Source organism: Xenia sp. Carnegie-2017, unplaced genomic scaffold (assembly GCF_021976095.1).
Source record: "Xenia sp. Carnegie-2017 unplaced genomic scaffold, XeniaSp_v1 HiC_scaffold_22, whole genome shotgun sequence".
Lineage (NCBI taxonomy): Eukaryota > Metazoa > Cnidaria > Anthozoa > Malacalcyonacea > Xeniidae > Xenia > Xenia sp. Carnegie-2017.
In genome coordinates, this window is record NW_025813485.1 from 6,981,440 (window position 1) to 6,996,852 (window position 15,413).

The 15,413-nt window shown below is 35.0% G+C and overlaps 2 protein-coding genes and 1 long non-coding RNA gene across 3 annotated transcripts in view; all 3 read left to right on the plus strand.

Annotated features, from left to right (window-relative positions):
* LOC124446055 overlaps nucleotides 1–7,643 on the plus strand; it is a 14,527-nt gene extending 6,884 nt beyond the window's left edge. The window contains exons 3-4 of the long non-coding RNA XR_006948333.1: nucleotides 3,956–4,926; nucleotides 7,455–7,643. This is a non-coding gene — a long non-coding RNA (uncharacterized LOC124446055). The remainder of the gene's footprint in view (nucleotides 1–3,955; nucleotides 4,927–7,454) is intronic.
* A 1,077-nt stretch (nucleotides 7,644–8,720) lies between these two features.
* LOC124447239 (G2/mitotic-specific cyclin-A-like) lies at nucleotides 8,721–10,727 on the plus strand. The gene is made up of 4 exons (XM_046998134.1): nucleotides 8,721–8,896; nucleotides 9,465–9,613; nucleotides 9,883–10,185; nucleotides 10,413–10,727. The coding sequence occupies exons 1-4, from the start codon at nucleotides 8,872–8,874 to the stop codon at nucleotides 10,725–10,727; spliced, it is 792 nt and encodes a 263-aa protein (XP_046854090.1). The 5' UTR covers nucleotides 8,721–8,871.
* Nucleotides 10,728–10,832: 105 nt separating this feature from the next.
* On the plus strand, nucleotides 10,833–14,706 carry LOC124447046 (cyclin-A2-like). The gene is made up of 3 exons (XM_046997949.1): nucleotides 10,833–10,972; nucleotides 13,386–13,519; nucleotides 13,983–14,706. Exons 1-3 carry the CDS (start codon nucleotides 10,850–10,852, stop codon nucleotides 14,029–14,031), a joined length of 306 nt encoding a protein of 101 aa, XP_046853905.1. The 5' UTR covers nucleotides 10,833–10,849; the 3' UTR covers nucleotides 14,032–14,706.
* Nucleotides 14,707–15,413: the final 707 nt, after the last annotated feature.

Sequence of the window (15,413 nt, forward strand, 5' to 3'; positions counted from 1 at the left end):
AACGGCATCAATTAAAATCATACGAGCTAATTTTATGGAATTATGGATGGAAAGAAGAATATAGATGTTATGGAATCAGCAACCAAAATTTATGATCTTAATATTTTATTATATTAAATTTATTATATTATTGCCTTGGGAATGCTCGCCATCGCGGACATATCTAACAAAGTAGATAACACAAAGTTATTTTGTAAACAGACACTGATTGCAGCTTTGAGCTTCGTTTGTTTTAGGGAAATGTTGTTTTTCATTGATATATTAAGATAATACCGATTGCCCACCCTTCCAAAAAGAAAAAGCGATTCGGTAAACTTAGCTAACGTATCTGGTGAAGACAAAATATATCACCTTGAATGGTCAAAATAAACATTAAGAAGCTTCGAACCAAATGCATATTTGCTGTCAAACTGTCAAAGATTCCGTCTAATCCGAAAAGCACATAAAATCGGCAAGTTCATATCATGCACTCCTTACAGTCAAAGTGCACACGAAACCATGTAGCTAAAGCGCTAAAAGACTACTCAAAAACCCTCTCTCGGTGCAATGAACACTGCAGCTGCACTTCGGTCGTTCCTAAGCACTTTTTGCATTCTTTTATGGTTAATACGTGGGCACCTAACGGATACTAGCAGTGAACATATGGGAGAAACCAAGATAAGCTGGACTAGCGACAAATATTGTCTAATGCATGAGATTTATGACGTAAAATTATCGATAGTTGTGTTAAAAATCAGATGTTATTAACTCTTATCTATACATGCAATAAATTTTTTCCTGTTTTCCTTGTCATTGAAAAATTCTTGGTCGTTGACAAAAAAGCGTGATGTTTTTTTGAAAAAAAATTGGGCTCTTTAGACATTTCCGATACCAGCATTTGGTTGAAGGGCTGTTGTCAATGACGCCATGCACATTTCTTAAACTTGCACACGGACTGTTAGCACACTCCTTATATGACATGTTCATGACCAGGGGATGTGACACATAATATGGTAAAGCAGTCGTATACATGATGAATTATTTGTGGCATACATTATATTTGTCGAGCAAAAAAAGGCAAAGTTAGTCTATTTTATGAAAACATCTCGTGATCTTTGCAAGGCGTATTACATGTGTATTCTGCAATGGCGCAAAATCTATGAGTACACCTTGTGTGATTTTTTTTTATTTAAACCTTGTAGAAAATATGTCAACAAATGTATTTAATGTATCAATGAGATTTTGATGAGTTACCAGCCTTAACCTAACCAACATGCTTGTTCTTTGTTGTGTTTATCTGAAGAGTTAGCAAAGAGTTACTCAAACGTGCCAACTACTGAATTTATTTCTGTCAACTTTTGTGCCTCCTTTTTACTTTACTTTTGCATCTAGTTAGTGTCTATATTTGTTACTTTTTCTGTGTATTTCTGTTGTGTACACCTTGTGAAATACACGACTACTACTGTATCAACTGTAGCAACACATTACTTACGAGTTGCCAACGAGTTATTCCAACCTACCAACATTTATATCTTTCTTTTCTGTCCATTTAGCAGAGCTTGTTTTTAAATATACCTTACGTCCAATGACCTAGAACCCAATCTGCCAGATATCTCACTCCGCTAAAATTCTATAGTTTCGAGTGGCGCAAGCCGCTATTTTAAAGGGTGGCAAAGCTGAAAAGAAAAAACATACTCAAAAACATCATTTTGTAAACTCAAGATTGAAGTTATCAAAGCAAGAGACAAGATTTAAAGCAATATTTGGACTTTATTTCAAAGTCATTATCAAGCTAAGTGATAATGACTAGCTTCATAATGACATTGAAATAAAGTCGAAATATTGCCTTAAATCTTGTCTCTTGCTTTTATAACACAAATTTTTAGTTTACTAGATGATGTTTTTTGGAGTGTGTTTTTTCTTTTATTTTTTGAAATTGTCGGCTGAAGATATTTACCACTAATATCTGCTTTTCCTGAAATCATACAGTTGCAAAGATGATAGTGTAGGTTTGATTTTAACATGTTTGATAGGATAGGGTTTTTAAACTTTCTTTTAACTTATTTTTCATTATGAGTTTTGCTTTATGCTACCTTCCAAGATAGCGCCATTCGAAGATAGCTTCACCTTGACATGGTAGCTAGACATCTATAGAGCATTGGGTTGCTTTGGTCTATTTTATTTCTTTGTCTGCAGCTCGCAATAAAACATTTTACTGTTGTATCTACAACTGTACCAACGAGTTACTCTAACATACCTACACTTGTACTATTTTTTCAGTCTGTTTTTATGCCTGCTTTTGAATAATTTTGCATCTAATTAATATTTACTTTTCTTCCTTTTTCTATTTCTTCATTTTATTCACAAAGTGTATAAAATATCGACTGTGGTAACGAAATGCTGATGAGTTACGAGACCCATGAACCTACACATATTTTTTGCTATTTCTTATATTATATTTTGTCCTAACTTTTAAATTTATTTTCGCGTGTAATTTGTGTCTTTCTTTTATTTCTTCATTTTGTCTACACCTTGCCAAAAACATAAATCTTTAATTGTATCTACTGCAACGAGGAGATTAGTTACTACTTACTAACGACTTATTCCCATCTATTTAGTTTAACTTATTTTTGTGCCTGTTTCTAAAATCAGTTTTGCCTTAAATTCGCATTTACTTATGTTTCTCTTCTTGATTCTTCTTTGTCTACACCTCGTAAAATATGGGCAATCGTATCCACTGTACCAAAGAGAAACTGACGAGTTCAGAATCCCAACCTACCAACTCTTTTGTCTTTTTATGTATTTATTTTTACTTGTGGTTACTTTTAAATTTACTCTTGTGTTTAATTTTATTTGCTGTTTCTTGTTTTCTCTATAACTTGTATAATATATATCTACTACTTTATCAACAGTACATGTTATGTACAAGATGTCGAGGCCAACCGAGAATAATGAAAGCAGAAATTCCCTTTTTCAATTTTTAGGAAACTTTTTTTGTTGAGAACCATGCTCACTGTTGCTTAAGCTCTACTTAAGCTAAAGCTACCTTCTCGTTTTATTTTCCATTACCTTGAAAGAGACGTCGAATTCCTTGTCTTTGGTTTAAAGTAAATAGATATTTTGTGCAACAATTTTTTATCAAATCATGACGTACTAAATGGTTGAGCTGGCAGGCACGGTTTTCTTTGCAAACTTATAAAAATAGTGCAATTCTGCTTTACCTAGCCATTGTTTAGATACTGTAGCAAAAACTAAAAACATTGCAATACTGGTGAATTTAATTTAGCATGTTGGGCAGCAACTATTTTAAAGAATGAAATATGCGTTGTCGTAAAATGAGGCTTTAGGACAGAAAATCCGTTGATATTTGAAATGCAATAACCAATTTTTGCCATCGAAATTGAAAAATTTTAAGTAATTACGAAAAATACTTCATAAAGCATTTATCCCAAGAATTTTAAAGCTATCTTCTATCAAGATACCTGGAATCCCCAATCTCCAAACTTTTCCATTTTTTAAAGCTATGTTGCAGTTGTGACAGGCAGCTTTATGGATATATTTAGGCTTCAAATATTTATATCAAAGCCAGGAATTAACACTCATATAGATGAAGCAATCTTTGGCAAAAACGCATTAAAACGCAACTCATCAGCACGAATAACAAAAATCAAAAGATCACCTCCAGTGACTTTTGTGCATGTGAGTGTCATGGGTCGTGAAGTCGAATTCAAGTTTCCAAAAAAGAATATATAAAAATTTATCGACACGAAGACATTTAAATCACCAATACTAATTATGTCGAGCGGCTTCTGCTTCGAAACATTTAGGAAAACAGAAAAACTCTACTAAAGTTGGCTAATTCTTTCCTCTATCTAAATCAACACTTATATACGAACATACCTGATAACGAGGAAACGAATCATCAAATAAGACATGACGATTCTCAGATTTTTTTCAATACTGCGCAACATTATAGATCTGCAAGATAAAGATGAATAACGAAATAAATGGTTTGAATCCAGAAGTGGAATTGTATGTTTGTAAAAGTTGTTCCTCCACGTTAGAGCAATCCTAAAAAGACTATTGGGTTTTCATTGACTGACATTACAAAACCCACAACAGCAATCATCCTATGTGAAGAGTGAACATCAGATACGTTATTTTGAACATTACCGGTAAGAATGCAAAAAATAAATCAGTTAACAATAATACAAACAGTCCTTTTCAGGGATGGAAATGTTTACGATTAGCAGGCTAGCATGATCAACGCCAAGGATGAAAATATTTATGGCTGCTGGATGGGATGATGAAGGGCTGGGATGGGAAAATGTCTTCAATGTAAGTGTGATGAGCCAAAAAGCCTTGGGATACGAGGGGCTGTAGCGGAAGGCACCGAGCAGAGCTATTGGTCTACCGGGAGGAGAATGCTGAAATCTGGCATTAGAAAGTCTTTTCAACTGAGCGCTAATCGTGAAATAACATGCAGGCACTTTTTCTGACAATTTTTTTTAATTAACGAAGAATTTGATCTGGACACAGACTTACTCTTCGACATTTAATTCTTATTCTTCATTCATACTAACACTTATTGAACACACCTTATAAGGACGCAAGCATGAATACAGCATGATTCTCGGATTTCTTTTACTGCATAAGATCATATCTGCAAAATAAAGATAAACAATGAAGTGAATGGTTTGAACCCAGGAGTGGCATTAAATTTTTATACATAATAATTATCCAAGTCAGAGCAGTCCTAAAACACTTTTTGGGTTTTCCTTGACTGACAATCCAAAATCGATATCGGCAATCATTTCATGTAGAGTAACATCAGATTCCACATGTTAGACCTTATACTGGTAAGAGATCAAGGCCAAGATTGGAAATATCTATTTGCAGCAGATTTGGCTGACGTAAGAACTGCAATGAAAATTTTATGATCAATAGGTTAGTATAATCAATGGCAGGGATGGAAATGTTTTCACTAACAGGGAGTGGGGAATGTTGGCCGCAGAAAGCTTTTTGAATTGAATGGTAATCGAGAAATCTCATGAAGATACTTTTCTTCCAAACTTTTTTTCCAAATAACCAAAGACTTGTTGTGAGCACATATAATTAGCACTATAAATGCATACAGGGCGTCCCCACCCGAAAACAGAACTCGCACAAATAATTATGTCTAGATTAGATGAAATCTGTAAAAGACAATTTAGTCTGCAATAGCTATTTGTTCCGCCTGGTTTAATTTAGTTACAAGCTTGTTTGTCCATATTCGTTGCAGCTTATGAAAAAAATGATTATGTTTTTATGACTGCTATAACACAATTAATGTCACCTCGATTTTGCAAGGCTTTTTTGAGTAATAAATTTGAGACAACATCAGTGTATGACAGTACTTTTATCTTGTTTTGCTTTGACTGAAACTGTACGATTCTAATAAGATCCCAGAGGCACTGAACTTTCAAGTTCATTTAATTGTTGTGAGTGCTAATTACATTATGGTACATAATGTATTCCGCGAAACATAACAGGTGCATTCTGAGTTTATTTATACCTCCATATCATTTCGACGCCAATAAATGTTCTAAAAAAGTGCGTCTGTTTATGCCTTTGTTGGGAATTACTCAAGGTAATTTAGCAACGAACTCCAAAAAATACCAAGCGCATATTATGTAAATAAAGTTTGAAGTAGTAGACGGTGGACAGAATATTGAACACAAAACAATTTCTTCTAAGCAGGCAATAAAAAGTTATGGAGAATTGTTGAGCAAACTTAAATATATCAGTACAAGTAAACTATCTACGAAAAATGGAGAGGCTATATCCAGGCAAGCCACACTGCTCCGATGGCCTTGCATTATGTCCTTGCGTTATTAAGAATTATAGTCAAAGATTGCGTGGAAGACATGAAAGATTGTTAGGCACTCGGTCATAACATTTGTCTTTGGCGGTGTGAAAATGTCGTGGAGAAGTTCGAATGCAGTTTTTCATCCGGTGACTCAGTAAGATTTTCTAGTATGAAAGAATGCATGCAGAATGGACGACAAATGTGCTGGCTGGTATCTTTTGAATTAACGTGTGAGACTAGTGGGATTAAACTGAAATAAGGCATATGCGAACATTGGAGAGTTTGCAGCAGACTGCTCTCATAATAAGAAAGAGTTGGAGACTGAGAAACACACAGAACGTCGAAGAGAGCTGCATCGTGTCTTTTTTTGAAAAGCACATAGGAAAAGAAAAACTGTGGTGTACTGAAAGAATGTGGGTGTATTTAATTGTTGTAGGACAGCACTCATAGCAATGAAGTTTGCTGTGGGCATGACAAAGAAGTTTAAATCGAAGGCAGGATTGTATGCCAAGAATCTATTTTGAAATCGCTTTTGTTCGCTGTGTGAATGGACAAGCTATCAGGTTTAATTAGACAAGAACCACATTAGACGAAGATGTTTGCAGACTACGTTGTTATCTGTAGCGAAAAGAAAAAAAAGTACAGTGTACTCTAAAAACAGTTAGACACATCCTTTACAAATGAAGATTAAAAATCAGCCAAAACAAGACAGAACAAATGTATGAGAACGAGAGATAGTAAGGTCACCAGGCGTAGCGATTGAGAGAAGAGGAGAGGACTTTAGTTACTCAGGAGCAGCAGTGAATGCGAAAAAGTGGTGAAGAAGCGTGTGCAGTCAACATGGATTAGGCAAAAAAGTGTCATGGATGGTGTGTAATAACACATTATTAGCAAGAATGTAAAAAAAGAAGATGTAAAATACGATGGCGAGACAAGCACTGTTGAATCATTAGGTATGTCTACATGTATCTCAGTGACAATGCGACAAAATGACGATGAGGTTCTTCTTGAGAATGACACGAGACCAAAGAAGATTTAGATTTAGATACAATGAAAAAGGATTTGAATTCTAATGCGTATTATACCCTCAAGATAATTTAATGTCCCAATGAACGGAGAAGACAAACTAGAAAAAGAATCATTGAAGGTTTTAAGATTGCAATAACGGTTAATGATTTATGACGCAAGCAAACATTTACGTTGCACTTGCACACGTTGGTGTAACAATGACTCTTAATCATTGAGCTCTATAAAACCTGGAGGGGCAAAGGGGCCTGGACCCCGTGGTCAAAACATGGCGATAATGGTGGATTTTGGTGGTCAAAACTTCCACTTTAAAATTTTTTTCAATATTCACTATACTAGTATACTTCAATATACTAATTTTGTAGACGTTTCCCCTCCAGTTATTATAGAACTCAATGCTCTTAATACGGTAAATTTACAAATAAAGAATACACTGAAATATTCATAAACCAAAAAAAGTTACTGCTAAAACATAACACAATAAAAACACATCTTGAATGGACGTCAAGTAAACGATTCTGACTATACTCATACTGCAATTTGAGAAATAAAACATTTTCATATCTAAACAGAAATAAAGCATTTTCCTATTTCTTTGCAGGTCAAGTATGGAACAGTTACAGCAATTAAGAATAAAAGTAAGGAATACATGTGATGCTTTCGCTTCATGGTAACCGCGAGACAATATTTAAAACTTGCTCAATTTGTTCAAGCAATCGATCTCGTCAATTAAAAACAACTAGATGATAAGAGAAATACATCAAGTGAAGATGTATTTCCTAGATTTACAAAAATACTTAGCAAAAAATTTTTGTCATTGATCACAAATGATTTTAATAAAAACTGCAGAACATGCAATGAATATAAACTATCTCAATAATCGATCTTCCAGCGTCCCTGCGTGAGTTTACCATTCGACTGAACTAGCCTGCACAGTCTGACATTTACTATTGCTGTGCAGAAATTTCAGCGTTAACTGACAATAAGAAACAATCAATTTCTGAAGAAATTAAAGCGGTAACGAATTAAGGTTTACACGACAGGATTAATAAAGCTCCAAGATGACTGCGTTTACACCATATATTCATACCTCATGCTGACGCCTGCTCAAACAATTTAGTCAGACATTTTTTACTCATTTCTTTAGAAAATGATAATTTTCATTATTTTTCCTCTGATTCAATACAAAGATTTTTGAATTGTAAGAGTAAAATATTGGTTAGATCGACTACAGCCTTTATATTCCATACCCTTACCATACTAGTACTCTGATGACCTTGAAAAAATACGTTCGTGCCCAGTGATCCGCGCTTGTAAAAAATGACGATTTTTGACGAAACTTTTTTCGTGTTAAAAATGGCGACATTTGGCGATTATTGCGAAAAAAATTATCAACTTCAGCTGGACTGACTCAAAACTTATTGTAAAACTTCAAAGTTTATTTTGTAAAAAACGATACTAAAACCTTTTTATTCAGAAAGCAATATGGAGTGCCAAGAATTGGTTGATATTGACAAACATGGTCGTAAACAAAAATGTGCCAAAAAATACGAAAACTTGAGGAGCAAATCAAATGAAAAAATCATCCATGTTGAAAAAGAAACTGCGAAAATTGGACAAAACAACAGACGTGTGCCACTTGGAACTCTGCCTAACACAGGAAATATAATTCAATCCAGAAACAAGGTATTCATACCAAAGAAATCGTTATTTTTTAGCTTTTATATCGATTCAACAAAATGCACATGACGTTTTTTAAATGCACGCAATTTTTTTTAAAAGCACACTCACTAAAAACATGATAACTGAAAGCCATTTGCCTTCAAAAGTTAACCAAATATTTCAACCTCTTTTTAAAGTTGCGACATAAGACAAGATTAACATCAATTCATGAAAATTGTGAAGAGAAAGAATATTCTCCACTGAACAACAAATCAATCTTCAATTATGAAAACATAACGCAGAACCCGTTCGATGTTTACATCGAGGATGAAAATGTTCCGTGGCCGTCGGTTCACATGGTTGTTCACACCTCCAATCATGGTAGGAAAAGCCGAGAACTATGTCTATATATAGTTATCCATCACAGGTTTTTTTCATTTTATGTGTAGCATTTGTTTAAGCCTTGTCCATCCACTCTTCTCAGAGCATCATATCAGCTACACTGCTAGAATCAGTCTATCTGGGGTGCTTCAAGGCAACCTGATCCTTCTTTCTCTTTCCGGGATAAGTCATAACTACATTCCCAAACGTTTCAACGAGAGCTTTCTCACCGTTATCTCGCCACACTTCAGTTCTGTTATACAACTAAGTTCATAATAACAACACATTTGGTTCTCATGAAAGCAGCTGTCCTTATAAAGTGGTTAAAATTTTATGTGTAGCGATTTGCTTTCAACTAAAACACCTTGATGAAGAAAATATATTCGGTTCATCCATGTTGCTACTGTTTGGCAACATGGTGTATAGTTAAATGGAAAAATTCCACTTAAAAACACATATGCATAAGTTCCAATTGGTCAAGATTAAAAAATTATATAAACAAAAATTTCGCCATCTTCTGATACAAATACTTTTCCGTTATTATCTTGAACGTGAATATTTCTTACAGACGTGCATGGACATGAATTGGAGATAGACGGTGAAGAAACGTGCCTTAATATGATCTGCGATAGCAGTGATGAAAACAATGGAAGTGACGACCCAGTGGAATATCAAGAATACGAAGAAGAAATATATTTCTATTTGAAAGAGGCGGAGGTAATGTAATTTTATTTTTACAATATGTATACAGTTTTCTCACATACCTCAAACATTCATTGAAAACCTTTTACTATCCGTAACGATGATCCTTACAAAACCTCAATAATCCCAGACAGTTGCTGGTCTTGCATTTTGCTTTTGATTTTTTTAATTGAAGAACAACAACGGTAATTAACCGATGAACCAAAAATAACATGAATTCATTGACATAGAAGTTCTCAAAAAAAAGCCAACTCTGAACATAACGCCTTCCTCTTTTTCACAAGAAAAAGCACCGACCAAAGAGAAATTTTATGGCCGGACAACCGTTGATCAACAAGAGCATGAGGGCCATCTTGGTTGACTGGCTGGTCGAAGTGGCCGAGGAGTATCACTTGGTGCCGGAAACGCTATACCTTAGTGTGAATTATATTGATCGTGTTCTCTCCTCCAATATGATGATAGATCCAAGTAAACTGCAGCTGGTCGGTATCTCGTGCATGTTGATAGCATCCAAATTGGAGGAGATTTATCCACCCGAGATAACAGAGTTTGTCTACATCACAAACTCATCGTACACGGAAAAAGAGGTAAGTGATTTGGTTTCCGACAGCTTTGGAAACAACAACTAACGAGAATAAACCGAGTGAGCTTTGTACTAGATGGTTCTTAACACGACGAATTACTTGGTCTATGAGTATACTTAGTCTAATTTTTGTTGTTTCAAAAGCGGATCTCGCTTAACCTCAACATAACGTTTTTATACAAAAGTCATGTACAACCTGTCAGTAAAGCATAAACATAACATTGAATGCAGGTGCGCAGGATGGAAAATCTCATATTAAAGACGCTAAAGTTTGACTTGACAGTTCCCACTGCATTGTCGTTTCTCGAAAGATGTCGCCAGAATATTGACATGCCACACGAAGAATCTGAGAAATATTTTAACCTGATAAAAGTAAGAATTTATGACGTTTTACGCTTATCTAAACACCGGGATGGTATGAGGGCCAAAGTTTTATGGTTTATGAGAAGTTTGAAGAAACTAATGTTGTCTGATAAATATCAACAAAAGTTTCCCATAACATCAGCCTGCTACTTCAAAAACTTCACTGATAATACGGCGACGTGAAATAATACATTTCTACCTCGACTACGGACATTGGAAGAAATCTACTCAAGTCCATATTGTGCAAAACAAATTTTTAGATGGATGATGTGCATCATGAATCATAATTGAATCAGGCACTTTCTATGTTTCAGTATTACTGCGAAGTCGTCCTACAAGATGCTGACTTTCAATGGAAATACTTGCCATCCCTCGTTACAGCTGCTTGCACCTTTCTTGCTCTCAACACATTCAAATGTACACCATGGGTAAGAACTTGATAATATAGCAATATCTACCAAGTTCGAGATCAGTAAGTGCATGTACCAAGCACACTAAGTGCACAATGCATCTATAATACCAAGCAAAGAAAGTGTATCGAACGAGGACATGTGTTAATTGTATGTACCAAGCACAGTAAGTGTAAGTATCGACCAAAGTAAGTCAATCTACGAAGCAAAATAAATGTACAGCGTATCTATCAAGCACACAGTAAGTGTACAGTGTATCTACCAAGCACACAGTAAGTGTACAGTGTATCTACCAAGCACACAGTAAGTGTACAGTGTATCTACCAAGCACACAGTAATTGTACAGTGTATCTAACAAGCACAGTAAGTGTACAGTGTATCTACCAAGCACACAGTAAGTGAACAGTGTATCTAACAAGCACACAATAAGTGTACAGTGTATCTACCAAGTACAGTAAGTGCACAGTTTATCTACCAAGCACACAGTAAGTGAACATTGCATCTACCAAGCACACAGTAAGTGAACAGTGTATCTACCAAGCACACAGTAAGTGTACAGTGTATCTACCAAGCACACAGTAAGTGTACAGTGTATCTACCAAGCACACAGTAAGTGTACAGTGTATCTACCAAGCACACAGTAAGTGAACAGTGTATCTACCAAGCACACAATAAGTGTACAGTGTATCTACCAAGCACACAATAAGTGTACAGTGTATCTACCAAGTACAGTAATTGCACAGTTTATCTACCAAGCACACAGTAAGTGAACATTGTATCTACCAAGCACACAGTAAGTGAACAGTGTATCTACCAAGCACACAGTAAGTGAACAGTGTATCTACCAAGCACACAGTAAGTGTACAGTGTATCTACCAAGCACACAGTAATTGTACAGTGTATCTAACAAGCACAGTAAGTGTACAGTGTATCTACCAAGCACACAGTAAGTGAACAGTGTATCTACCAAGCACACAGTAAGTGTACAGTGTATCTACCAAGCACACAGTAAGTGTACAGTGTATCTACCAAGCACACAGTAAGTGAACAGTGTATCTACCAAGCACACAATAAGTGTACAGTGTATCTACCAAGCACACAATAAGTGTACAGTGTATCCACCAAGTACAGTAATTGCACAGTTTATCTACCAAGCACACAGTAAGTGAACATTGTATCTACCAAGCACACAGTAAGTGAACAGTGTATCTACCAAGCACACAGTAAGTGAACAGTGTATCTACCAAGCACACAATAAGTGTACAGTGTATCTACCAAGCACACAGTAAGTGTACAGTGTATCTACCAAGCACACAGTAAGTGTACAGTGTATCTAACAAGCACAGTAAGTGTACAGTGTATCTACCAAGCACACAGTAAGTGTGCAGCGTATCTACCAAGCACACAGTAAGTGTACAGTGTATCTAACAAGCACAGTAAGTGTACAGTGTATCTACCAAGCACACAATAAGTGTACAGTGTATCTACCAAGCACACAGTAAGTGTACAGTGTATCTACCAAGCACACAGTAAGTGTACAGTGTATCTAACAAGCACAGTAAGTGTACAGTGTATCTACCAAGCACACAGTAAGTGTACAGTGTATCTAACAAGCACAGTAAGTGTACAGTGTATCTACCAAGCACACAATAAGTGTACAGTGTATCTACCAAGCACACAGTAAGTGTACAGTGTATCTAACAAGCACACAATAAGTGTACAGTGTATCTAACAAGCACACAATAAGTGAACAGTGTATCTACCAAGTACACAATAAGTGTACAGTGTATCTACCAAGCACACAATAAGTGTACAGTGTATCTAACAAGCACACAATAAGTGTACAGTGTATCTACCAAGCACACAATAAGTGTACAGTGTATCTAACAAGCACAGTAAGTGTACAGTGTATCGACTAAGCATACAGTAAGAAAATTAAGATAAAAGAAAATATAAAAGAATGCAATGAAGCGTCTTTACACAATTATCGACTTATTAAGCATAAGCACAATCACAGCAAATTGAACTAAGTGTAAGGTGAAACAAAAGCCAATTGAAAAGAAAATCCTTTTTGCTTTGTTTCCTCCATCCTTAGGAGAGTACACTTTGCTGTGTTTTCTCGCTTGTTCTTATTTGCTGGCTAAAACTAGGCTTATGCGTATATATTAAGCATACGTAACCACGGTTGAACAGACGCAATACAAAAGAAATTCGATTTGTTAACTTACGTAGTTGATTGCAATAGAGGCAGTTGATTGCAATAGAGGCAAGTATACTTGGAAAAAGCATTTATTGACAATATGCAAACCAACTTTCAGAAATTTTAGTAACAATTTGCAAGCTTTGAAAGCACGATCTTAAATATTGAAAAAGTGACAAAGATGAATCACGTGATACTATCCTAAAACGTAACGTGTCCCAAAATTTACAGTCGCCAATGTTAGCTGAAAGTACAGGATATCAACTTTCTGATATGATGGAATGTATCAACGATGTGAATGAAGTCTTCGCGAAGGCACAAAACACAAGCTTGCAGGCAATCCGAGATAAATACAGTGAATCAAGGTACACTAAAGCTACAAGCATTTGTGAATAACAATGATATGCTGTAATGCTGATGTTGAAAGGCTAAAACCATACAAGTTTCTCACAGTTTGTATGAGGAAAAACTAGTTTGAATAGTTTTCTAGTCACTGCACCCCATCAGCTGTGGGAGAAACCATCCCAGCACACAAGTTTTAGTCCTGTTATGTAAATTTCTGGATATTATCATCATCATTCATTACTTAAGAAATCTATTATATTTTCAAAGAATGAACAGACAAAATTTGATGATGCACTACAGTCAATATTGTTGTTATAGTATAAAAATATGTAAATTGTAGGTAATAATGTTGACATGTACATTTATGGACAAAGTAGCAAAATTGTTCATTTCTGTTTGAATTAAACAGGCAAAAGTTGTGCATTTTGAGGTTTTCAGACATTGAGTTCTATAATTCATTGATAGCATATCTTTTTCTAATAGATTCTACAATGTGGCGACAATCATGGCACAAAAACCACTGCTGAATTGACAAATAGATGCCTTCACAATCCTTAGCATGCAATGAAAACACAGGCAAAAGAAATAATCAAAGGTCGATGCGATTTCAACTGTCTAAGTGTGGAAACATTTTCATTTAAAATACTACTTTCCTGGCTTAAGTCATCTCTAGAACAAAGGTTATAGTTCCCACCAACGTAAAATGGACTTTACTCTCATGCGTCATCTCAATTTTTTCACAGCATGTTTTTGTGGCCTTGCATGGTCTTTTGATGAAGCACTTTAACATAAATTGAATAAAAAGTTGCAAACCAGTGCAGGTATTTATAATTTGCCATGGGTTGTATGTATGACCAAGATTGGAAAGCCTGTGTTTTCTTTTCATGTAATACAATGTTGCCATTTTTATCATGCAGGTCATGATTGAAGTAATTTGTTTGAACAAATAATTATATAAATTATGTTTTGCGTATAATTTTAATTAGCTCTTCAAATCAGTGTATTAATTATAATAATATGAATGAATAACTAAATGCTAGCTGGTTTTTAATCCAATGTATATAGACAGAATATTTATATATATAATTATGCATATGAATTTGAAATTTTGTACATTCGAAAGTTAGAACATTATGTTTTGTTGTAAAATGTATACATATAATAATATAAATGCAAATGCAGGTTGTCAATAAAATCAGAGTAGTAATGAAGTCTCATGTATGTAGGACAATGATTACATAGAAGTAAAAAAGTTCGAAATTTCACATTTGTCTGTGGTATTAAAAGCAGCATTCAACTGTTCAGTATGTTTTTTGGCGCCAAATAATGCCAAATAAAACTCCAGTTCCTTCGTTGAAACTTTATCTAAAGTTTTTCATAATGCCTAAAAATTTTCTCTATTAAATACAAGGGAGTCAAATCGAATTTATTTGTAGCTTAAATCTACTTGTTGACTGTTGTAGCTTAAAAATACTCAAAATTCCAATAGCAGTTTACGTAAATGCTTTGTCGATAAAATTTATTGTCGAGGAAATTATAAGGAAATGTTCAACCATATATATAATATACACGATACCATAAAGATGCAATTTTACCGTGTAATCGAAGCCATAGATTTGAATATTTGTTTTCTCTCTCCTTCTGCACATCAAGAATAACAGAAATGTGCCAAATCGAAGTCTTTAATTTCACCAAAAGACCAAACCATACAAAAAATAATAAAATCACATTTATAAAATACATATTCTATTGCACAAACCACGTTGGAAGTTCGAACTTTGGCCATTTTGTTTACATGTGCGCCAGCATTTACATACGTCACATCACAGACGACGTCAACTCGCAACATGATTGGTTGATTGGAAAAGCGGGTAACTTAAATTTGAAGACTTTTTCCATCTGCCATCTAGTTTG

Excerpts from the sequence above, each read along its gene's own strand:
- LOC124447239 (XM_046998134.1), top strand. The coding sequence starts at position 8,872 with ATGGTTGTTCACACCTCCAATCATG. Across the intron at positions 9,614-9,882 it reads TCTATTTGAAAGAGGCGGAG|AAAAAGCACCGACCAAAGAG; the intron begins GTAATGTAATTT and ends CTTTTTCACAAG. Across the intron at positions 10,186-10,412 it reads CATCGTACACGGAAAAAGAG|GTGCGCAGGATGGAAAATCT; the intron begins GTAAGTGATTTG and ends CATTGAATGCAG.
- LOC124447046 (XM_046997949.1), top strand. The coding sequence starts at position 10,850 with ATGTTTCAGTATTACTGCGAAGTCGTCCTACAAGATGCTGACTTTCAA. Across the intron at positions 10,973-13,385 it reads CATTCAAATGTACACCATGG|TCGCCAATGTTAGCTGAAAG; the intron begins GTAAGAACTTGA and ends CAAAATTTACAG. Across the intron at positions 13,520-13,982 it reads GATAAATACAGTGAATCAAG|ATTCTACAATGTGGCGACAA; the intron begins GTACACTAAAGC and ends TTTTTCTAATAG.